Source organism: Rhinopithecus roxellana, chromosome 15, assembly GCF_007565055.1.
Source record: "Rhinopithecus roxellana isolate Shanxi Qingling chromosome 15, ASM756505v1, whole genome shotgun sequence".
Classification (NCBI taxonomy): domain Eukaryota; kingdom Metazoa; phylum Chordata; class Mammalia; order Primates; family Cercopithecidae; genus Rhinopithecus; species Rhinopithecus roxellana.
The window spans coordinates 87,004,792-87,030,430 of NC_044563.1; the positions used below are offsets into that span (position 1 = coordinate 87,004,792).

Here is a 25,639-nt window from a genome sequence, read left to right on the forward strand (position 1 = left end):
CCAAGCAAATAGAAAACAAAAAAAGCAGGGGTTGCAATCCTAGTCTCTGATAAAACAGACTTTAAACCATCAAAGATCAAAAGAGACAAAGAAGGCCATTACATAATGGTAAAGCGATCAATTCATCAGGAGGAGCTAACTATCCTAAATATATATGCGTTCAATACAGGAGCACACAGATTCATAAAGCAAGTCCTTAGAAACTTACAAAGAGACTTAGACTCCCATACAATAATAATGGGAGACTTTAACACCCCACTGTCAACATTAGACAGACCAATGAGACAGAAAGTTAACAAGGATATCCAGGAATTGAACTCAACTCTGCACCAAGCAGACCTAATAGACATCTACAGAATTCTCCAACCCAAATCAACAGAATATACATTCTTCTCAGCACCACCTCACACTTATTCCAAAATAGACCACATAGTTGGAAGTAAAGCACTCCTCAGCAAATGTAAAAGAACAGAAATTATAACAAACTGTCTCTCAGACCACAATGCAATTAAACTAGAACTCAGGACTAAGAAACTCAATCAAAACCACTCAACTGTGTGGAAACTGAACAACCTGCTCCTGAATGACTACTGGGTACATAAGGAAATGAAGGCAGAAATAAAGATGTTCTTTGAAACCAATGAGAACAAAGATACAACATACCAGAATCTCTGGGACACATTTATAGCAGTGTGTAGAGGGAAATTTATAGCACTAAATGCCCATAAGAGAAAGCAGGAAAGATCTAAAATTGACATACTAACATCACAATTAAAAGAACTAGAGAAGCAAGAGAAAACACATTCAAAAGCTAGCAGAAGACAAGAAATAACTAACATCAGAGCAGAACTGAAGGAGATAGAGACAAAAAACCCTCCAAAAAAATCAATGAATACAGGAGCTGGTTTTTTGAAAAGACTAACAGAATTGATAGACTGCTAGCAAGACTAATAAAGAAGAAAAGAGAGAAGAATCAAATAGATGCAATAAAAAATGATAAAGAGGATATCACCACCGACCCCACAGAAATACACTACCATCAGAGAATACTATAAAAACCTCTATGCAAATAAACTAGAAAACCTAGAAGAAATGGATAATTTCCTGGACACGTACACTCTCCCAAGACTAAACCAGGAAGAAGTTGAATCCCTGAATAGACCAATAGCAGGCTCTGAAATTGAGGTGATAATCAATAGCCTACCAACTAAAAAACGTCCAGGATCAGATGGATTCACAGCCGAATTCTACCAGAGGTACAAGGAAGAGTTGGTACCATTCCTTCTGAAACTATTCCAATCAATAGAAAAAGAGGGAATCCTCCCTAACTCATTTTACGAGGCCAACGTCATCCTGATACCCAAGCCTGACAGAGATACAACAAAAAACGAGAATTTTAGACCAATATCCCTGATGAACATCGATGCAAAAATCCTCAATAAAATACTGGCAAACCGAATCCACCAGCACATCAAAAAGCTTATCCACCATGATCAAGTGGGCCTCATCCCTGGGATGCAAGGCTGGTTGAACATATGCAAATCAATAAATATAATCCATCATATAAACAGAACCGAAGACAAAAACCACATGATTATCTCAATAGATTCAGAAAAGGCCTTTAACAAAATTAAACAGCCCTTCCTGCTAAAAACTCTCAATAAATTCAGTGTTGATGGAATGTATCTCAAAATCATAAGAGCTATTTATGTCAAACCCACAGCCAATATCATACTGAATGGGCAAAAACTGGAAGTATTCCCTTTGAAAACTGGCACAAGACAGGGATGCCCTCTCTCACCACTCCTATTCAACATAGTGTTGGAAGTTCTGGCTAGGACAATCAGGCAAGAGAAAGAAATCAAGCGTATTCAGTTAGGAAAAGAAGATGTCAAATTGTCCCTGTTTGCAGATGACATGATTGTATGTTTAGAAAACCCCATCGTCTCAGCCCCAAATCTCCTTAAGCTGATAAGCAACTTCAGCAAAGTTTCAGGATACAAAATCAACGTGCAAAAATTGCAAGCATTCTTTTTTTTTTGGAATAAATGTATTTGGGGGTAGAGATCACACGAGTTCATTAGTACTAAACTTCAAGTACCCAAGCTTTTATGGTCAAACATGAAAAACTGGCCAGCATTTACAATGTTGCTTCCATAGCAAACTGTATTCTATGTTAGAAGCATTATTTGTACTCCAAACGCACTTTATACAATACATGATATTTCTAAGTTGGATATATGTCATCAAACCCAGTTATTTCTACAGTTTGGAAGCTTTTGTGCATCTTTTTCTTTTCTTTTCTTTTTTCTTTTTTTTTTTTTTTATTATACTTTAAGTTCTAGGGTACATGTGCATAACGTGCAGGTTTGTTACATATGTATACTTGTGCCATGTTGGTGTGCTGCACCCATCAACTCGTCAGCACCCATCAAGTCATCATTTATATCAAGTATAACTCCCCAATGCAATTCCTCCCCCCTCCCCCCTCCCCATGATAGGCCCCAGTGTGTGATGTTCCCCTTCCCGAGTCCAAGTTTCCTCATTGTTCAGTTCCCACCTATGAGTGAGAACATGCAGTGTTTGGTTTTCTCTTCTTGTGATAGTTTGCTAAGAATGATGGTTTCCAGCTGCATCCATGTCCCTACAAAGGACGCAAACTCATCCCTTTTTATGGCTGCATAGTATTCCATGGTGTATATGTGACACATTTTCTTAATCCAGTCTGTCACAGATGGACATTTGGGTTGATTCCAAGTCTTTGCTATTGTGAATAGTGCCGCAATAAACATACGTGTGCATGTGTCTTTGTAGTAGAATAATTTATAATCCTTTGGGTATATACCCAGTAGTGGGATGGCTGGGTCATATGGTACATCTAGTTCTAGATCCTTGAGGAATCGCCATACTGCTTTCCATAATGGTTGAACTAGTTTACAATCCCACCAACAGTGTAAAAGTGTTCCTATTTCTCCACATCCTCTACAACACCTGTTGTTTCCTGATTTTTTAATGATTGCCATTCTAACTGGTGTGAGATGGTATCTCATTGTGGTTTTGATTTGCATTTCTCTGATGGCGAGTGATGATGAGCATTTTTTCATGTGTCTGTTGGCTGTATGAATGTCTTCTTTTGAGAAATGTCTGTTCATATCCTTTGCCCACTTTTTGATGGGGTTGTTTGTTTTTTTCTTGTATATTTGTTTGAGTTCTTTGTAGGTTCTGGATATTAGCCCTTTGTCAGATGAGTAGGTTGCAAAAATTTTCTCCCATTCTGTAGGTTGCCTGTTCACTCTGATGGTAGTTTCTTTTGCTGTGCAGAAGCTCTTTAGTTTAATTAGATCCCATTTGTCAATTTTGGCTTTTGCTGCCATTGCTTTTGGTGTTTTAGACATGAAGTCCTTGCCCATGCCTATGTCCTGAATGGTACTACCTAGATTTTCTTCTAGGGTTTTTATGGTATTAGGTCTAACATTTAAGTCTCTAATCCATCTTGAATTAATCTTCGTATAAGGAGTAAGGAAAGGATCCAGTTTCAGCTTTCTACTTATGGCTAGCCAATTTTCCCAGCACCATTTATTAATTAGGGAATCCTTTCCCCATTTCTTGTTTCTCTCAGGTTTGTCAAAGATCAGATGGCTATAGATGTGTGGTATTATTTCCGAGGACTCTGTTCTGTTCCATTGGTCTATATCTCTGTTTTGGTACCAGTACCATGCTGTTTTGGTTACTGTAGCCTTGTAGTATAGTTTGAAGTCAGGTAGCGTGATGCCTCCAGCTTTGTCCTTTTGACTTAGGATTGTCTTGGCAATGCGACAAGCATTCTTATATACCAGTAACAGACAAACAGAGAGTCAAATCATAAATGTACTCCCATTCACAATAGCTTCAAAGAGAATAAAATACCTAGGAATCCAACTTACAAGGGATGTAAAGGAACTCTTCAAGGAGAACTACAAACCACTGCTCAGTGAAATAGAAGAGGACACAAACAAATGGAAGAACATACCATGCTCATGGATAGGAAGAATCAATATTGTGAAAATGGCCATACTGCCCAAGGTAATTTATAGATTCAATGTCATCCCCACTAAGCTACCAATGACTTTCTTCACAGAATTGGAAAAAACTGCTTTAAAGTTCGTATGGAACCAAAAAAGAGCCCGCATTGCCAAGACAATCCTTAGCCAAAAGAACAAAGCTGGAGGTATCACGCTACCTGACTTCAAACTATACTACAAGGCTACAGTAACCAAAACAGCATGGTTCTTGTACCAAAACAGAGCTATAGACCAATGGAACAGAACAGAGCCCTTAGAAATAATACCACGCATCTACAGCCATCTGATCTTTGACAAACCTGACAAAAACAAGAAATGGCGAATGGATTCCCTATTTAATAAATGGTGCTGGGAAAATAGGCTAGCCGTAAGTAGAAAGCTAAAACTGGATCCTTTCCTTACTCCTTATACGAAAATTAATTCAAGATGGATTAGAGACTTCAATGTTAGACCTAAAACCGTAAAAACCCTAGAAGAAAACCTAGGTAATACCATTCAGGACATAGGCATGGGCAAGGACTTCATGTCTAAAACACCAAAAGCAATGCCAACAAAAGCCAAAATTGACAATTGGGATCTAATTAAACTAAAGAACTTCTGCACAGCAAAAGAAACTACCATCAGATTGAACAGGCAACCTACAGAATGGGGGAAAATTTTTGCAATCTACTCATCTGACAAAGGGCTAATGTCCAGAACCTATAAAGAACTCAATCAAATTTACAAGAAAAAAACAACCCCATCAAATAGTGAGCAAAGGATATGAACAGACACTTCTCAAAAGAAGACATTCATACAGCCAACAGACACATGAAAAAATGCTCATCATCACTCCCCATCAGAGAAGTGCAAATCAAAACCACAATGAGATACCATCTCACACCAGTTAGAATGGCAATCATTAAAAGAATCAGGAAACAACAGGTGTTGGAGAAGATGTGGAGAAATAGGAACACTTTTACACTGCTGGTGGGACTGTAAGCTAGTTCAACCATTGTGGAAAACACTGTTGATTCCTCAAGGATGTAGAACTAGAAATACCATTTGACCCAGCCATCCCATTACTGGGGATATACCCAAAGGATTATAAATCATGCTGCTCTAAAGACACATGCACACGTATGTTTATTGCGGCACTATTCACAATAGCAAAGACTTGGAATCAACCCGAATGTCCATCAGTGACAGACTGGATTAAGAAAATGTGGCATATATGTACCATGGAATACTATGCAGCCATAAAAAAGGATGAGTTCGTGTCCTTTGTAGGGACATGGATGCAACTGGAAACCATCATTCTCAGCAAACTATCGCAAGAACAGAAAATGAAATACCGCATGTTCTCACTCATATGTGGGAATTGAACAATGAGATCACTTGGACACTGGAAGGGGAGCATCACACATCAGGTCCTATTGTGGGGTGGGGGTAGGGGGGAGGGATAGCATTAGGAGATATACCTAATGTAAATGACGAGTTAATGGGTGCAGCACATCAACATAGCACGTATATACATATGTAACAAACCTGCACGTTGTGCACAGGTACCCTACAACTTAAAGTATAATAAAAAAAAAAAAAAAAAAAAAAAAGAAGTTTATTCCACCAGATACCCTAAATTATCTCTTTCTAGTTCAAAGTTCCACAGTTCTCTGCAGCAGGGGCAAAATGCTGCCAGTCTCTTTGCATAGCAAGAGTGACCTTTACTCCAGTTTCCAACAAGTTTTCCATTTCCATCTGAGACCACCTCAGCCTGGACTTCATTGTCCATATCACTATAAGCATTTTGGTCAAAACCATTCAACAAGTCTCTAGGAAGTTTCAAACTTTCCCACATCTTCCTGTCTTCTTCTAATTCCTCTAAACTGTTCCAGCCTCTACCTGTTACCCAGTTCCAAAGTCTCTTTTATATTTTCACATATCTTTATAGCAGCACCTCACTCTCTGCAGTACCAATTTACTGTGATAGTCCATTCTCATTCCAGTATGAAGAAATACACAAGACTGGGTAATTTATAAAGGAAAGAGATTTAATTGACTCACAGTTCTGCAGGGCTGGGGAGGCCTCAACAAACTTACAATCATGGCAGAAGGGGAAGCAACCACGCCTTTCTTCACATGTCAGCAGCAAGGAGAAGTGCAGAGTGAAGGGGAGAAAAGCCCTTATAAAATCATCAGATCTCTTGAGAACTCACTCTCTATCACAAGAACAGCATGGAGGTAACCACCCCCATGATTCAATTACTTCCTACTGGGTCACTCTCATGATATGTGGGGATTATGGGAACTACAATTCAAGATGAGATTTGGGTGGGGACACAAAGCCAAACCATATCAATGCCCATATTAAATTAGTGGTTATTTTTATAAGTCCTTGAGTGAAAAGTTCAGAACCCTGACCAACATCAGTCAGAAGGCTGTTTCAGCAATGTCTGTTTCTTCTCAAGATAACATTAAGTAATAATTGGATATCATCACCCACACTGGTTTCTCAGCTCACTAGTGGTTGTGGTCTCTATCCTTAGTTATTCAAAGGCCAGAGTTAGAATTGATTTACTCACTGTCTTAGAAGGGGAGAAGGCATTCTCTAATGCTGAAGTTTCTTACTCATAACCTGGTTATTACATCTTCCTCTTGAGAAAATCTGCATCCCTTTTTTATGACATGATAAATAGTGATGACTTTTAACTGCAACTTTTTCTTTCTTATTTTGGGACAATGAGATAATGGCTCTCTTCTAGTTTCTAACAAATTATACAGCAGCAAACATCTAGGAATTCCCAAGACAATACAGAAGTTATGAAAAGACAACCAAACACCTTATGTTTTTATTGTTTCCTTGTTATATATTGTATAAGTTTGCTGATGGAAGTGGCATTATTTAAGCTCTGTGCACCATGTTTTCCAAGTGATAAATAGCAAGCTATGTGTTCCCAGTAGACAGAAACATCATGACATCACAGCAGATGGCAGAGATGCTCCCTACACTTAGCTTTACAGGATTATCCAAAGGTCTTCTGACACAGACTCCTAGAGGCACAATAGTGGGAAATGAGTGTGTGACTGTCACTGTCGGGGGCCTGGGAAACCCTGGGAGGGACCCCAGACTCTTGAGGTGGAGAGGCAGTACTCCATAGGAGTACTTTGACAGAAGGATTTGAAAGGGACTATGTACCTAGCTGTTATTGGTATTTGTTAAAACTATGGCATTATATGTATTTGTAAAAAAAAATCTAACTCTTCATCTACCTTCCCCTTCCTTAGTTGATTTTCTTCTCTTATATTTTTGTGATAATGTCTCACTCTTTCTAATACCTCTTATTTCTTTCCATTTATTATTATCTAACCCAAATATCTTCCAGAACATCACCCAAATGTCTTCCAGAATATCATGCCCTTTGGGCCTGATACATTAGCATTGGATATCTAGGCCTACTGGATCATTACCCCTTACCTGTCCACGGATAGGAAGGACCCCTGTCCTACTACTTCTCGTGTTTTCCTGTGAGTCCCCCATTAGGGATATGGTGGAGAATAACATCTTACATAAAATGAGCCAAATTTTTGGCTTTGCTGTCTTTCATCTGAGCCTACTGCATTTGTCCTCCTTCTTATTTATACTTGTTCTTACTATTTCTGTCTCCTGATGCTGCTCCTGTTTTCTTTGCCTTGCTGTCTGCTAACCTCTGTTCTGTCCATAGACCACTGTCTGATCTCCCACTAGTGATGCAGCTTCAATTTCTTCCACTCTTTCAGGTGTGAGAACCCTGCTCTCTCTATGGCTGCTCTTTGGAGTCTTCATTATTCCTGTCTCCAGTGCTCACATTTCTGGTGTTTAGGGAGGTACTTCTATCTCAAGCCCAGTTTTTTATAGAGAGTGTCTCATGGAAATGCTGGTTGGACCCCTGGTGATACAGGATGCTGATGGATGCCCAGAAAAGTGTGAAAAGTTCTGTGCATCCTTAGGAGAGCAAATTTCCATCTAGGGCCAGAGGATCTGGAAAATGTTGGTAAAACACCTATTTGTAGCCCTCTTTCCTGCCTCAGTCTCTAGAGCATCCTTTGAGATATGCTGCAGACTCCCTCCTTCCTCAGTATTTGTTCAGGAGCTGCCTGAACACTCTGGCTCCTGTTCTTCCATATGTACCTTTGCAAGGCAAAGATCCTGTCTAGTGACCAACTTTCAGTAAAATGAGACAGCTTGGTTTATCATAGAAACAGAAAGTAGAGCAGTGGTTACCAGGGTCCAGGGGAGGGAGTTAGTATTTAATGGGTACAGAGTTTCAGCATGGGATGGTGAAATGTTCTGGAGATGGATAGTAGATCACCACTACCACAGCACAACAGGATAAACGTAGTTAATTACCACTGAACTATACTTTAAAATGGTTAAAATGGTAAATTTGATGTTATGTATATTTTGCTACAATTTTTAAAAATGTGAATAAAAACCCCTACTTGGTTTAAAGATAAGTGAAGATTACAGAAATGTCTTAGGAAAAACAACACTGCCTGCTCATAGCTATAGCTCTGTCCACTGCCTGTTATGCAGAATTTCTAGACTCAGAGAGGGCAGGCCTGAGGAGAACACTTCTGAAAAGAATTGGTATTCTTTGTATCTTCCACTTTGATTTAAGAGTAAACTGTGTTGTAATCTTAAGTATTATTTTTCTTTATTGATCAATGATTTTTAAAACAATTACTACATTTCTTGGTCGTATGCCATTGTTAATAATCATTCTAATGATGAATAAACACCAACTGCTATGCATGACTACTGATAAAAATTGACAATTTAAAAGAAACCATCTTTATTTAGTAGCATGAATTATTTGCTAAAAGGAAAATGACTTCAAATCATATTATTTGTAGAAAGCTAACAGTTGAATACAAAGACACAAGAGCCTATGCTTTTAACCAATTACTAATAGTCGAAGCCTGACCCGGCTTTCAGCACAGACAGATCCATGATCTGGGGTGTAGAGGTGGGTTTCAGGAATAGCAGTACAAGTAGTAAGGAGTTATACGCTGGAACAAAGTCTGTGCTTTTAACCACAGACAAGGGGTGGAAAAAAATAAGGAAAAAAATAGGGAAAATTTTGAACCAGGAGTCCACTCTCTATTCTGACATTAGGCAACCTTGGAGCTTGGAAGTACTTCTCAGGAGAGACTCTTCTAAAGTTAATATTGACCACAGAAGCAAGACTATTTGGAGCTATCATCAGGCACTAGGAACTTCTCCTGAAGATTCGTTTCCCTGAAACAGCCTAGATGGGCCACTCCAGTCCCAGTTATATAATACCTCCATGAGCAGCAGCTCAATACAACATGTCATGAGGTTAATTTAATACATGATGCTTGTCCCAGAACCAATGTTCTTTCTACTATACTGCTCTGCCTCCATGGAGTCTTAGACGTTTAGAGAAGCATGAAATATTGTATCATTTTCAATCACGATGAAAATGTAATCTTAATACCTGTTGTATATGTATATATACTTAAACACACAGCTTCTTTTCCAATTCCTTTTCCTAAAGCACATTTTAGTGGAGTAAGGAATAGGTATAAAATAGAAATGATATGTAGCTTAGAATTTTATCACTCATTAAATTTGAGTTCCTCTGGTGTGCCAGACTTCATGCTAAGTTGTAGGAGATACTTTAGACATAGATTTTCTCACACAATTTGAGAATATGAGATCTGGAAGCCCCTTAATATATAAAAGCTCATCTCATGTTGTATGTTAGGAAACAACTCAGTCTACAGTGAATCAATCTGGGTCCCAGTGGAAACAGATGATATGGTCAAACTAGGTAATTTGAGGAGAGTTTAGCACAGGAACATGTAACAAAGATATGGACTGGATTCAAGGAAAGGAGCAAAGGACAGTGTAATACTCCAGGGCTAGTAATAGTAGGGAGCCATTGCCATCCACAGGCCTGAAAGAACCCCCAAAAAGAGCTGTGGCTTTCAGTAGAGGGGTACATGCAATGGGTTGACTTAGTGGGAAGAAAGTTGGAGGAATAAGTGCTATAACTTCACTCATCTGCCGCCCTCCCATTTCCCTCTAGGGTCTTCTTTTGGTTGGACTCAACAGAATCCAAATGCAAGGGAATCCCTTGTTGTAGTCCATGTAGGTCAGCCTCACAGGGCACAAAGCTGGGGAGAGAGTGGAGGAGAGTAGATTTGCAGTAGTAAATGGAACTTCCATAATTCCCTACTAAAAGACTTAAAATGCAAATGTTAGGACATGGTTTCAGTATTCATCAGATGTTGGAAGAGAGTCTTTGACTCTAAAGGGCAGCACATATAAATGCTGTGTTATTTGAGTATAGGATATTTTAAATTTCTAATTTGAAAGAGAAAATATTGTTTTACAATCATAGAATTATAAACTGAAATGCCAAGAACCTGAGCAGCCTGCAGATACTCACACACAAAATGCATTGGCCCATTGCTCACAACAGCTCACCAGGACTCACCAGGGGCTCTGCTCCTTCTTTCAAGAACTATGAGAAGGCTCTAGGGGGTGTCTCACATGTGTTTAAAAACAAGTCTGCACCCAATCTCCAAGTCATTTTCTCATATATCTTGTGTCTTGCACAACTGCTGTGCTCTGAAGAAAAAAAAAAAAAAAAACTCGTGTAACTCTCTTCATGCCAAAAGAAGCCTGGAAGTCTTCTGCCCATGCCAGCATAAGCACAGCTAGCAGAGAGCATGTATGCAGTATATTCTCTAAAAATATGTAGGGCCATGTGTTTAAGGATCAAGACCTTGTCCTGAAGGTGTCCAGCTATGCCTGAGGAAGGCCAGGAGGGGAAGTCTGCCTAATCCTGGGGTCTGGAGCAACAACAAACATCCCAATATTGCACCATGCCTTGTGTAGGAAGGTGAAGGTCAAATAGAAGGAGAGGCAAGACTGAGCGTGGCTTTCTAATCAATCAAAAAACTCACTTCTCCTTGGAATGCAGAAATGAGGGGTGAGAGAAGTGAGCAAAAGCATTTAGAGAAAAGTCACTTCTCATGGAAGGCAAAAATGGGAAGAAACTTTCCCACATTATATATTGCTTTATGAGATTTTTCTAAATGCTCATTCACAAAGGTGATTATAAGCAGCCTTTTGATCTTGTTCCACAGGGCAGATGAGAGATTAAAACATGAATTTCATCAAAACAAGACAAGATCTGGCCGAGGAAAGGACATCCACCGAAAAAGTGTGGAAAAGGGTCCTGTGGGAAGTGTAAAGATTTGAGCCAATACAGTAGTGCCAAACTTAAAAAGAATTTCAGGCAACACTAAGAAAGCACTGTGACAGGTTTTATACAGATGCAAGTGCATAGCCAGGCTAGGAGGAATCTCTTCCCCCATTGTAAAGGTGAGAAATGGCCCAGGAGAGAGTGCAGGCAGTCCAAAGTCTCACAGCAGGCAACAAAGCTGGTCTCTATATCCTGAATCCCATTCCCCTCCAACTCCACACAGGCCTTCAGGGCAGGTCAGGATCCCACTTCCTGTGGACACACCAAAGAGGGTTGTTGACGTCTTTGGCCTCTCCCCAGTCCCCACATGTTCTTGAATTTTGTTTCACAGTTCTTTTCAGCAAAAAGTCTCAATTGTCTAAAACTCTGCACATCAGATTTTCTTAGTTTCTTAAGAATCGTAGCACATCTGAGTGTTTCCGTTTACACTGCACGGGCCAGAATCCAATGGTGTAGAAATGGTGTATATTTTGCAAGCAAGCACTTCCAATTATGTGGGTGTAAAATATTTTTAAGTAGATTTTCCCCCAATTGAAAGAAAGCAGAAACCCAGTAGTGAACCTAATAATGATTCCTGAACCTTCCTGTTATGCAGCCAGTGGGGACTCAGGTGCAACAGGGTTACAGACACAAGAACTAAAATCCAGCTCTTAGGGTATATGGCTCCAGGCAGTCAGTGTCTAGCTTCAGCAACCCCTGCCCCATCTGGGCAATGCAGGGGTGGTGATGCCAATGTGAAGAGGAGCTGGTCACACTGATGAGACAGCACTTTGCAAATAGAAGGTGTAACAGAAAGTGTTCTCTCAATGCTAATTTTAGGCCAGCTCCTTAGTTAACATAGGCAGAATCATCTGGGCAGCCTTCTGAGGAAGGAATCAGAGAGCCAGAAACAGCCATATTTCAGATGTTCTTCCCTCTGTGTCAGTCACAGAAAAAAATGTGTTTAATGCCATTTGCCAATTTCCATGTTCCAATTCATTCTACCAGCCCTCAAACTTCTTATATTTAAGGCAGCAGAGTTCTTTGTTTAGCTGGCTCAGTGTCTTAAAAATGGTATGGCCCTGCAGACCCAAGTTAATGCTCCTTAATCCTTGCAATTTTCACCATGAGTCAGTACTAAGAGAACCACATGTCTGCTCCAAGAATGAAAAGCAGGAATGGTCCTAAGTTTTAGCCTTCAGTTAATTAGCACTCATTGACTTATGGTCACTAATGAGAAGTATTATAATGGTTTCCGTCTTAGATACAGACATTGCTGTGTACCCCAAGTCATATGGCAGTTTCACAAGAACCACATAATGTGAGAGCCATGCCCAAACCTGTTATGATAGAGGAAGATCACTGAGGGGCAGTAAGCCAAGGTCACAAAATATAAATGATGGCAAAGCTGGTCTTAGGTCACTTGGAATATACAAGCTGTTTCCCAGAGACACCATGTAAAGCTCAGCAAGTTGTGCCCTGTGCAACATGCATAGCCATAGAAAGAAGCCCTCACTTTTTCTTTCTCCTGGTGAAGTCTTTTGGCCACATGACAGATGACCTGGGTTTTATATTTGTATAAGAGAAGTAGTAATAAGTAGTATTTGGCTCACTCCTCATCTATGATGTCTAAGTCTATTTGGGCTACTATAACAGAATGCCATGGTCTAGATGGCTTATAAACAATAGAAAATTATTTCTCACAGTTCTGGAGACTGGGAAATTCAAAACCAAGGCACCAGCATATTTTCTGTGTCTTCATAGGGTGGAAGGAGCAAGGGAACATGCTTAAGTCTCTTTTATAAGGAGACTTATCCCATTCACGAGGGCTTCACCTTCATGACTTAATCACCTCCCAAAGGCTCCACCTCCTGATACCATTACATTGGATGTTGGGATCTCAACATATGAATTTGGGGGGACACAAGCATTAAACCTATATCATTCCAATACTAGCCACCCAAAATCTATGCCCTTCTTAGCTGCAAACTACATTCATTACATCCCTAAAGCCCCAAAAGTTTTAGCTCATTCCAGCATTAACTCCAAAGTCTATAATCCAGTCTCAGCTAACTATTATCTAAATTAAATATGAATGAGACTCAAAATATGATTTATCCTGAGGCAAATTGCTCCTCCAGCTGTGAACCTGTGAAACCAAACAAGTTACATGTTTCCAAATACAATGGTGGAAAGGCATAGGATGGACATTTCCATTCCAAAATGGAGAAACAGAAAAGAAGAAAGAGGTAACGGGTCCTGAGTAAGCCCAAAGTATAAGGCAAACTCCATGAGGTCCTAAGGCTCAAAAATCGTCCTCTTTGGCTTAATATTCTGCCCTCCAGGCTCACTGGGACTGAGGGCCTGCCTGGGGCTGTGGCTCTGTCCCCGTTGCTTTGCCAGGCATAAACTGTGCCCCCAGGGTTCTGCCACGTGGCCCACACACCCACACCTCTGGGCAGCCCTTTCCCCATGGTTCTCAATTCAGTGGGGCCATTTGGCCTGTTGAAAGGAAGACAATTGTCATCCTTTTTAAAACCAAGGAGGCAGCCCTGATCATCTGTTAATCTTCTTCAGGATCATTCTTCATTTCTCTTGATAAATAGTGAATGTTCTTATCTGAAAAGCATTGTGGTCCCGTCCTATAAAATCCAAATCTGACAACCTTCCTTCGTTCCTTCTCATTTCCTTCCCCTTTGGTTCAGATTGGCAGTTTCCCTGCTGGGGTGGATGATTAAGTTTGTGGTTCATACCTATACTAATCTCTTAAGTAGTCAGTTGGCCGCACTATTAGTGTTCTCTTCTAAACATGGGTTCTCATTTTTTGCAATATGGATAGACTGATAATTTTCTAAATCTACAAGTTCTCATTCTGTTTTGCTTAACAATTCTGTCTTTAAGTCATTCTCTCTTTCATTTTACTATAAGCAGTCAGGAGGAGCCAAGCTGCACCTTCAAAACTTTGGTTATAAATAGCTTCAGCTAAATATCCCCTTTCATTGCTCCCAAATTCTACCTTACACAAAACAGCAGAACGTGAACACGATTCAGCCAAGTTATTTGCCTATTTACAACAAGGATCACCTTTCTTCCAGTTTCTAATAACATGTTCTTCATTTCTGTCTGAGACTTTATCAGAATGGTCTTTACTGTTCATACACTACCAACATTCTGGTCATGGGCACATAAGTATTCTGTAAGAAGCTTGAGGCTTTCTCTACAGCTCTCCTCTTTTCTTTCTGAGCCTTCACTAGAATTGCTCTTAATGGTCCATTCATGGCAGTGTAAGCTTTTTCAAGCATGCACTCAAAATTCTTCTAGTTTCTAGCCATTACATAATTTCAGAAGTGCTTTCATATTTTTAGGCATTTATTTGTTTCAACAGCACCCCCACTTCTTGGTATCAATTTCTGTTAGTCTTATGAAAAGGCCTCTCTGAACTCCGTGTATTGGTCTATGTATGCCTGACTTCTAGGCTACAGGGGTACTCTATAAATTGCTACTAGCACTCTTGAAATTTTCTTGCTTAGTAGTTCCTTGAGGGCAAGGATTAGCTTTATTTATTTTATATCCCTAATTCAATACTTAGCAAATATCAGGTACTCCATAGGAGCTCCTTCTCTTGTTGTCAGTAATTCAGTTCAACAAGCACCTATTGAGGACCTGACATTGGTTTGATGCCAGGCCATTTTTTAAAGCTGCAGGAAGCCTCAGTATTTAGTAAACAAGGTGATTATTTATTTGCAATAAGTCTGATATGGAGCAGCTAAATCCCGAGTTACCTCAGGAAAAACACAGAAACAATAACTTACATTCAGTGAGCACTGCTACCTTCCTAAATATTCACTAAACCCCCAAGAGATAGGTACTATTATTATCCCAATATTACTATGACAAAACAAGATGCAGAAAATTTATCTATGGTTACACAACATTGAAATGCAGATATTGACGTGTAATTCTATAACCTATGTTTGCAACTACTGTGCTATGGTGCCTGTAGTATAATTAAAGAACAATGTTTTGGCAATACTGCATTTCCCAGATGACTTACGTTCAATCATTTAAACACAAAGTATCTGATTTAAACTAGAATCTGTTACATGCTTCTTCAAGATTTTGCAGGATCACCACTCAGGATGCCCTCTGGCCTGTTGAGGTGTGTATGGATCTAAGTTCTCCTTCACTGAATAATTCCAGAATGTTGTGATGCTTAAACTCAGCAATTTCTCCTCCTTCCTCTCCTCTTCTTCCTCCTCCTTCTTCTTCCTCTTTCTCTTTCTTTTTGTTTAAATAGACTTTAATTTTTAGAGAAGTTTTAGTTTCACAGGAATATTATCTTTTTAAACTGCAAAAGAGAGACACATTCATTTTATAAAGTTTAAAAATACAGAAAATAAGATATTAAATGAAGGCATTGTATTTATGTGAAAGGGATATTGATGAGGTAATTGTGGCACGAATTGTTCTGGATTATCTGTAAGGTTTTATTGTATTCATTCTTAATACAATGTTTCCTCATTGGTTCAACAATCTGAAACACTTAACATCAGAGCTGTCTGGTCCCACCTGTTTCCGCTATCTCATTATATTACCACCCTCCCTACAAAGCACCATTGACATCCTCAAGTTCTCCATGGGCTGATTTTCTAACTAAATTTCCCAGTAATATATTTATTAGGCACCCCCACACACAATTACCTGAGGATCAGGAAAATGTCTTGTATTCTGAACCATGGTGCGAGTGTGTATGTGTCTGCGTGTGTGTTTGTGTGTGTGTGAGAGAGAGAGAGAGAGATCAGATTTATTCAGAGTTGAGATGCTCGCTAAAAATGGAGACTCTGGACCTCACCCAAGACATATTAAATAAGAGTATCTAAGATTGAAGTCAGATATTCCGCCTACCAAAATGTGTTTTATTTTTACTTTCCATCAGGAAATTTACAAGCACATTTAAAAGTAGAGAGGTTAATATAATAAACTCCATGTACTCAAAACTCAGTTTCAACAATTATCAATTCATAGTCAAGGTTATTTTACCTATAATGTGAAGCAAATTGTGGACATATCATTTCACTATTTCCATATGTATTTAGAACACATAACCACAATGCAATTATCATACCTAAAATAATTAACAATAACCTCTAATATCATTACATTTTCAGTTCAAATATTTCTTGTTTCATAAATGTGTCTTAGTTGTATGGTGTTTCAAACCCAATCATGTAACTGATCCAGGCTGGACTGGCCCCTCTTTAGGCCTGTTGCTCAGCTCGCATGCTGGGACTTCCTTCCCCCAGTCTTCCAACTTCAGTACAATTTTTCCTGTACACTGTGTTTTCTGCCTCATTTTAATCTCCTACATTCATCCTCAAGTAACTTGCTATGATAAATACATTGAAAATAATTTTTCTGACTTGTTTTGAAAGATGACTTTTTCAGCCCTCACACTTTATTGATATCATGCTTGGGTATAGAATTTTAGGTTGAATGTAATTTTCTCAGAAGTTTGCAGGCATTATTCAATTATCTATGGTTTCTGGTGAAAAGTCTGATGCCACTATGGTTCTAATTTCTTTGTTATTTTTTCAAATTCATTTTGTCTCTTAAGTTTTGTGACTTTCTCTAATCGTGTTTTGAAATTTCACAATAATGCAATTAAGGTAGTGGTATTTTATTATAGATGCTCAGTGGACCCCTATCAAGTTGTCCTTCAATTCCAGGGGACTTCGTTTTTTTCTTTGATGACTTTCACCTTCATTCTCTCATTCTCTCTGCCCTCATTTCTGGAAAATTTAAATATTAGACCTCCTGGATAAATACTTTACATATCATATCTTTCATTTAAATTTCCCAAGTCTCTGTTTTGTTTGGTTTTGTTTTTCTAGGTCTACATTCAGGTACCCGTTCCTTGACTTTGCTTTCTATTTAGTTTTTCTTTTAATACACAAATCACATTATTTTACTTCTAGATCAGATTGAATCTCAATTGTGTTTTTTTCTGGTTACTGCTGCAGTCATAATTCTCACCCTTGGTTGCTGTTTTATGAATCTCAGTACACGAATTAATTTGCCTCTTGCATTACTGTAATTCGTTTCATGTCAGGGGCTATTTATTCTGATGGCTCAGCTTGGTTACCCTCTTTTGAGGTGTTGATTTGCCCATTTTTTTCATGACTTTTCTTTTTTTTTTTTTTTTTTTTTTTGTCTGTTTATGTGTTCTTCCTGGCCCTTCACAGTTTAGGAAGACAACCAATTTTTCTCATCCATGTTAGTATATGGGCTTAAATGTTTTACTTCTTGGCCAGTAATCACTGTCACTGTAAAACATGTCCACTTTTTTTTTTTTAATGCTTGCAGGAATCCTCTAGTATTATAGGTGTCCAGCTGGAATGTCTGCTGGGTCCAAGGTGTCATGGGTGTCTTCTATGTGGTGTGCTAGGGATGTTGCTACAATGCATCATGTCTTATGGCTAGGGCTAATAGCCAGTAGAAGAGGTTTCTGACAAACAGGCGTGATTACAGGGCATCCTATGCCACACTTTTCCTGGGAAGAATACACTCCATAGCAGCTCTGGGTATAGTTTTATGCACGATCACCCCCAAAGCAGCCATACTTCTAGGGATCTGGATCAGAACTGGTTTGCCATTTGCCTCTTTTCATCCTTGAGGGACTATCTGGCTATTACCTCGACTCTTGGAAAAAAGGACTAATTATGCTATTCCTATTCTTTAGAAAAATTATGTCATGATTTTTTTAATGTCATATATTTTTCAATTTTTAAAATGAGATATACCATAAATGACAATAATAAATCTCATGAACACATATAAAATTAACAATAAAACAAATGGTCATGTTTCTACCACCTAACTTAAGAAATAATATCTCGTGATTCTAAGCTGATGCTCCCTCTCCGTTTTTGGAGATCGTGGGTCTGAGGTGGGAAGTATAGCCTTAGTGATGCCAAAGTAGCTTTCTAGCACCTCTTTCTGAAAAAAACAAGACAAAGGTAGAAATGTACCATCTAGAAGGCATACTCGGCTATTTGTAAACAGAAGTCTAGACAGTTATGCTTGGTGTCTGGTGTGGCTGTGTAGGTCACCACTGGTGTTTCCTGTGGCATTTCTCTCTGGGCCACTGCTAACTCACACAGCACCTTTGTGTAAATCACACAAAAAAAGCCACTCCTGCCATTTGCCGCAATTTAAAAAATAACAATATGCACAAAAGTCTATAATGACTATGACTGTAACTGGTGCCCCCTAGAGTTTACAGACCACAACCCACACAACCGTAATTCAAGGTAGACATAGCACATGGTACAGGGCTCCTCAGGTGGGCTTCATCACTTACTGAATGCCTACTGTGTGCCAGGAACTCTTTTAGATTCTTGGCAGTCAGTGTTGAGAGAGACAAGATCTCTGCTCTTCTGTATCCCCCACGACTGGACTTCTGAGCCGGCTGTTTTGTGAGTGCTTGAGCTGTAGTCAACTATCAAGCTGGAGTTGTTCTTAAACTGGGTCGGGGTCCTGTGGTTACTAGTAAAACTGAGGCAGAACTTCAATTTACTTAGCATGCTACTATGCCAAGTGAATCCCAAGAGGTCATGTTGTACTAAGCTGATGAGTTCAGAGATTACATGGAGTTCTTAAGTTTATGATGACCCTACATCCTAATTTTGCCTGGACAATCCTAGGTTAAGTATCTTATCCCCATGTAATTATTAATATAACCCCTTTTCTCTCCTAAAAGTGTCCCAGCTTTGGACGGTAAATTATATGATCACATAAATTACCATTTTTTTTTTTTTCTGTGCCAACATGCCTTCAAAATCCTAGAGACTTAATACACTAAATATTTAGGTTTTGCTAATGGATCTGTGGATCACCTGTAGCTTTGCCTCAGGTTGTCAGTCATGTTTAAGTTTACTCCTTGTTTTGGACTTTGGGCTCATGCCACAAGTCTTCTCATTATGGCAGTCAGGCTGGAAGATCAACTTTTATATGAGAGCTCTTTTTCTCATGCATAAGGTGGGATCACAAGGGACCTTTGCTTCAAGGTGACATGGGCCATGTTCACTCGTATTTCATTGCCCAGAGCAAGTCGTATGCCCAAGACCAACATTGAGGATTGGGATTTATGCTTCTCCCTTGGAGAGGAGCCCTGTGATAGGACAGAGTGTCTAATAATACAGTTATCTCATCACATTCCTAAATCCTATGGCTTCCCAGTGTGCCCCTCCTTCAGCCTTTGCTGGTGGTGGTCTCCTAGCAGTGTCTGTGTCAGGACAGAGCTGAAGTGATTAACAGAATGTAGAGAAGTAGTTCTGTCTCCATTTAGACTGTAGAACATATTAAGAGATTTCACTGCTATGCGGAGCCTGTTTTATGTTGGAGAGGGTGGGGATTGATGTTTGCAGCCGGATTACCTGGGACAAGGTTTCCTCCTTCCTGGTCCCCCAGCACTATCACCCACCACAGAAGTCTGCACCAGCATATTGTCTACTCTCCTGTGTGAGTGGTCAGAACCAGGTGGAGTCTGGGGTCAAACCATGCCCTCCCCACCTCATGCTGGGCTCTGTGAGGTATAGTTCCTATAGCCCCTTTTATCTTGACCCTACTGACGCCACTCCCTGTCCCCCATCCCTGCCTGTTGCTCTGCACCTGGGATTTTTAATTTTTATTTTCTCTCAGTCTCCCTTCATTTGCCTGTGCTAAATGTTCAACACTAACTGCCTTCTCTTTTAAAACAATTCCAGATATTCCTCAAAGTTAGTGGTTAGCTGATGAATTGAGGATGTCCTTTCTTATTTCCCATTGCTTATCACATTTCTGCGGGATTTGAGGAGACAAAAGTGAAAAAGATTTGCACAGTTACCCATATTGAAACTTCAACCCCAGTATTTTGAAACAGAGATATAATATTGTTTCAGTAGAAGGGTGAAGATAGATTTGGAGGCAAAGAGGAAATATGTTAAATCCATCAACAGCCCTGGCAGCTGGCTTGCTTTTAAGAGCAATTTTTGATAAACTGTTTTATCAGTTCACAAGAATGACCAAGTACCTTCAGAATCATATTAAAAAGCACATGGATGGTAGTTGTTCAGCTTGGCTCAGTAGGTAAGTGACTTGCAGGAGGGGTTCCCATGCATGCTTCAGCAGAAATACAGCTTTGTCACAGATCATAGTATGTTGGCAGTGCTGTGCACAGTTGAAATTGTGAATACAAATGACTAATTTCTAATTTTCTCCTTCATTAGAATATGAATATATGAAGACATGGCGTGCGCCTATCATGTTCCTCATTGTATCTCCAGAGCTTAGCATGGCACTTGGCATATAGTAGGCATTCAGAAAACTTTGGTTGAAGCAATGCAAATATTAATGATGGGCAGTAGAGGCAAACCCTGGGGAGAATCCATGGGGCTCCAGGTGTAATGAAGCACCGTAATGACAGGCAGCGTTGTCCTTTAAAAAATAAGGATTTTATGGCCACCATAGTGCCAGAAATGCTTTCAGATTGATGCTCAACCTCCTGGCTCTACTGTAGCTTGGGGCAGAAGCCTAGAGAGGGTGAACTGTTTTAAACCTTAGGGGCACAGTCACTGGATACTGAACTGCCAAGACTTGCTGACACCGTGGGGCTGTGGTCCATGATCCATGTAGCAGATGCTGTCATTACCTGCCGTGTCCCCTTACCACTTCATTGTGTGCCTGTTGACCTCCAGTGCAGCCTCTGCCTTGATTTCAATGTGGGATTTTCCTGGCCACTGAAGCTTACTTTGTTCATCTGGGCAGGTGTCAAATGATGGGAATTTAATGCCCTTTGGGAAATGCCCTCCAATTAATAACTAAAGAGAGCTAATGTGTAATACCTCAGATCCCTTGCCACTTGGGTGAGGTGTATCTGAGGTGTATTAAACCTCCCTAGCAGACTTAACCTTTACTCCCTCACTGTGGGAACTGACTTGATAGTGTACCTTTTATTGACTTCCTTTTCTGGATCACTTCTCCTGTGTTTCCTTCTCCTTCTAAATAATACTTTGCCCTTGAATACTTGTTTTAGGGTATACTGCTGGGGAAACCCAAACTATAATATTCTATCCTGAGTCCTGAGGACTTACCACTGAGTGGGGGTTATTCTTGAAGCTGCAAAATTCACAGATTTGAGCTTCATTTTGCTTAGAACCGTAAAAGTTAATAGGAAAAATAGAACCCAAAAAGGCCTCTAGTTTCTCTTATTTTAAAAAATTATGACTTACACAATTCCCCAGTTATATTATACAGCTCTCTGAGATGACAGAATAATTTTTAAGCACATTTGAAACTGCCCTGCTCAAAAAACATTAATGATTGGTGCTCCCTATAGGATAGAGTATCATTTCACTTGAAGGGCATTCTAGTCTCCATGAATGTATCCATTTTCTTGCCATAGCAGGCTGTTTATTGTTTCTAAACATGACCTGCATGCTATGGTACCTCCTCTGTGTTTCTGCTCACTGGTCCTCTGGTTTGTGTATGAATTCTCATTGCCACTGCCCCAGAATTAAGTAACCTAGCCGTGCGCCCCAGCATGACCTTCCACAGTCAGGTCCCAAGGGATGAGTGGATGAGAGGGTCATTCTGCCCATACTGTGCAATGGGTGGACTTGCGGGGAATGATCACACTGACCTTTGATCTTTGCTTCTTTGCAGATATCTCAGTGAGCCTGCTGACCCTTGTGGTCACTGCCTGTGGTCTCGCTCTCTTTGGCGTGTCTCTCTTCGTATCTTGGAAACTCTGCTGGGTTCCGTGGCGAGAACGAGGCCTGCCCTCTGGTAGCAAAGACAACAACCAGGAGCCTCTTAACTACACGGACACAGAGACCAATGAGCAGGAGAACAGTGAGGACTTCCTAGACCCTCCCACACCCTGCCCTGACTCCTCCATGAAGATCAGCCACACCTCCCCTGACATTCCCCTGTCCACCCAGACGGGAGTCCAGGAGAACTGTGCCCATGGCGTCCGCGTGCAGCGCCAAGTCACAGAGCCAACCTCGTCGGCTCGGTCAGTAATGCCTCCTCCTTTCTGGATGCAAGGAGGGACCACCCCATTCCCCTCTCTGGCAAAAATAGCACTGATTGGTCAAGGAACCTATAATCTTTTAAATTTCTGTTCTGTATCAGAGACATGAATATGGAAAACTCCATGCTAACCTAACGCTGAAGTTAGGTTCCTGAGCCCTTCTTGGTCTCTACTTAGTTTATAAAAATAATAGTTAACATTATTAAGACAGCATGTGTGAAGTACTCTGTAAGAACTTTATATTCATATTTTATTATAGCTCACAATTTAGCATGAAATGTATACTAATATCATTTTTATTTTACAGCAGAAGAAACTTAAGGAGATTACATTTTTTAAAAAGCCACATATGTAAATACCCAGGTCAGGATTTGAATCCTGGTTCAACCAACACAAGAATCTGAGCTCTTAACCACTCTTCCCTGCTGCCCTCCTACTGCTTTAGAATTTATTCCCTGTGCGTCCGACCTATCCTAACAGTCACACACAGGCTCTCTTCAGACTCCACCATGTGGCTGGAGGTTTTTGTCCATCTTCAGCCTTTGGAAGGCTTACAGAGTACCAACACCTAGGTCACTCTCTTTTTATTGTCTGGATGCTTTATGCTCTTCAGCAGTAGAGAAATAATATAATGCAGTGAAAAAAGATGCGGTCTCTCAAGTCAAATGAATTGGCTTTACTTACGTGTGTGACATTGAACAAATAACTTAAACTCCATATCTGTCCATTTCCTCTTCTTCAAAAGAGGAATAGATACTACTGATTTGTAGGTGGTTTTAAGAATGAAATGATAACATGTGCTTGCGCAGGTCTGGCACCTAGTAAAAGCTCCGAAATGTGAGCTATCATTTTGCTGTTAGTATTGGCCTCTCCCAAGGCTCAGACATTATACAAAAGTGTGTTTGAGGCTAAACAACCAGTTCTAAATCACTGGAGATAAAAACTCATTTTCAATAAGATATTTCAGGAAAAGAGACTCAGGAAGCAACTTTCTGTAGAATGAAAATATTGGCCTGAGTGATGGCCAGAGAAATAGCATGTGCTGTTATTTGTAAAGTATAAACACAATTTGGAGGTATTTTAAAAAAATCTTTATTGTTTTTTCTCCAGAAACAGAAATAAGACTTTACCCTTTTTATGCTAATCGAGTTTATCCTAGAGGCTCCACTCATTTTCATTAAGTGGGATGGAATATGTCAGTTTATAATTTGATTGTTTCAGAAACTTATTTTAGCATTATTTTCAATTCTGAATCAAAGAGCCAAATCTAAAATATTCCTCTGTGAGGAGATGGGTAGTTGTCTGCCATTTGATTTAGAAGAAATTCTCAGATTTTATCACTAGGATTTATCTTCAGATTTAAAACTTAAATATAACTAGAGCTCTGTTTGATGCTGTCATAGAGTTCATGCAATGTGCAGACTCATAATAAAATCCTTTCAGTATTTCAATAGCTAGAGCCTTTTAGATAGAGTCTCCACTGAAATTTCCTTCGAAATTGCCTCCTATTTGGTTCTACTCTGCATGTAACTTTTCTGGTCTGAGTTCCTCCAATATATGGTGGTAGTACTGTGATCTTTTTAGATGTGATCTGAGGACTCTGCCATAATTTTAACAAACTAATAGCAATGATGCCACCCTATCACAATATTTATACTGGAAAAGTATATAAATATACTGCATATCAGTAAGTATTTGCCTAAAAAATAAAAACTCTTATCATCACTACTGATTTGTAGAAATTGGGTAGAAGGAAAAAAATTAAAAGGAAGAGTGAAGGAATTATCCCTGTAAAATGCACTTTGTGTTCAGATTTATTTTAGTTTTGAAGGCATCCAATTACATTATCTTTTCTGATGACAAAAATCAGGTTTAAGAATATCTGAACTACTTTAAGAAAACTACTCTTTTCTAACTGCATTTAACCTAATACTGACAATTTCCATTTTTATGCATTTAAAGCATTCATACCTAAATTACTACTGACCTAGTTTTATGGGGTCTGTCTAGAAATATATATATCCTTGTCTCAGGATCTCACCGCAATAAGAGCAGTACATGGTCTTCTAATTCTTTGGGGATTATGTTGCATCATGAGAAAATGCACACACACACATACACACTTTTTGCTAACAAAAAGGAAAAAGAGAATGAAATTTCCTTTATGCCTCAAAGCGTTTTTAACATTCTTCTTTAAGTAACATTTTTGATACCCATATTTGGGGAGGGGAAAGGTAAGCTTTGCTGAGAAAGCTCTCAACAGTCTGCTTTTCCAGTTACTGTTTCTTCTCTTTTCTTTCTCATTATGTTCTTTACTTTCTCCCTGCCGACACTTTCTTACTGCTTCCATCCTGCAGCCATTATCACCGTCTCAGGACAGCCATTATCACGGTCTCAGGGTTCCCGTTGCATGTAAGACATAGCCTCCATTTAAAGGTGTCTTCAGGATCCTTGTGATTGGCACAGTTTCTGTCACACCATTTACATCAAAAATCTCAACTTCACCTGGCTTCTTCAGCTTGGATGTGTTCTTGGATATATTTGGCTGACACGGTGCCTTTTTGAAATGTCCTAAAGATGAGCTTTGTTTTATCTTCTAAGAATGTTTCTGGTCAGAATGACTTTCTGTTGTTCTTTCAAGATCAAGCATGTTCTGTGTCTAGTTACTTCAGTGACTCTAATACCATCCAAAATTCCTGTCAATTCTTTTTTATTTGAATGAAATCCCTTTTGTTTAGTGATCCAATATGCTGGAAATGTGGATATTTTAATTTTCTCGGAATTTTTTAATTCCAGAGCTTTATAAAGTTCTCTACTCCAAATGTATGAAAATCCCTGGATCCCCAAAATAGAAGGAACCTTGAAAGGCCATCTAATCCATTTCCTGATTCATGCCCTAAGATAAAAGTTCATCCTGTTTTTTTAAAGCCTTCTCAAATTTCTTATGTAACACTTCGGTTTTTCGAAAATTTCGATTACCACACCACAAAACCCTTATCAGGTCTGTTAAGGCCCTGCATGATAATACTGCCACAGTCTGCTTCCAACAGCCTCACCTTATGGCCAGGGCCACCATGTTGCAGGACCCTAGGGGACACTTTTAACATGAACTCACTAGGAGACTGCCTGGAAGAAGCTTGTTGTACTGCAGCTGCACTAGCTCCTCTCTTAGTTCCTTCAGCATCCCAAGCCCCTTCCTGCCTTGAGGTCTTGACACATGTTGTTCCCTCAGCCAGGAACGCTTTTCTTTTCTTTTCTTTTTTTTTTTTTTT

The 25,639-nt window shown here is 39.6% G+C and overlaps 1 protein-coding gene across 2 annotated transcripts in view; it reads left to right on the forward strand.

The window, feature by feature from the left end:
- Window positions 1-25,639, forward strand: part of SYT9 (synaptotagmin 9) — a 229,336-nt gene that overhangs the window by 43,427 nt on the left and 160,270 nt on the right. For both annotated transcript variants that reach the window (XM_010361027.2, XM_010360966.2), the window contains exon 2: window positions 21,998-22,349. In XM_010361027.2, coding sequence (XP_010359329.2) covers window positions 21,998-22,349 — 352 coding nt within the window. The remainder of the gene's footprint in view (window positions 1-21,997; window positions 22,350-25,639) is intronic.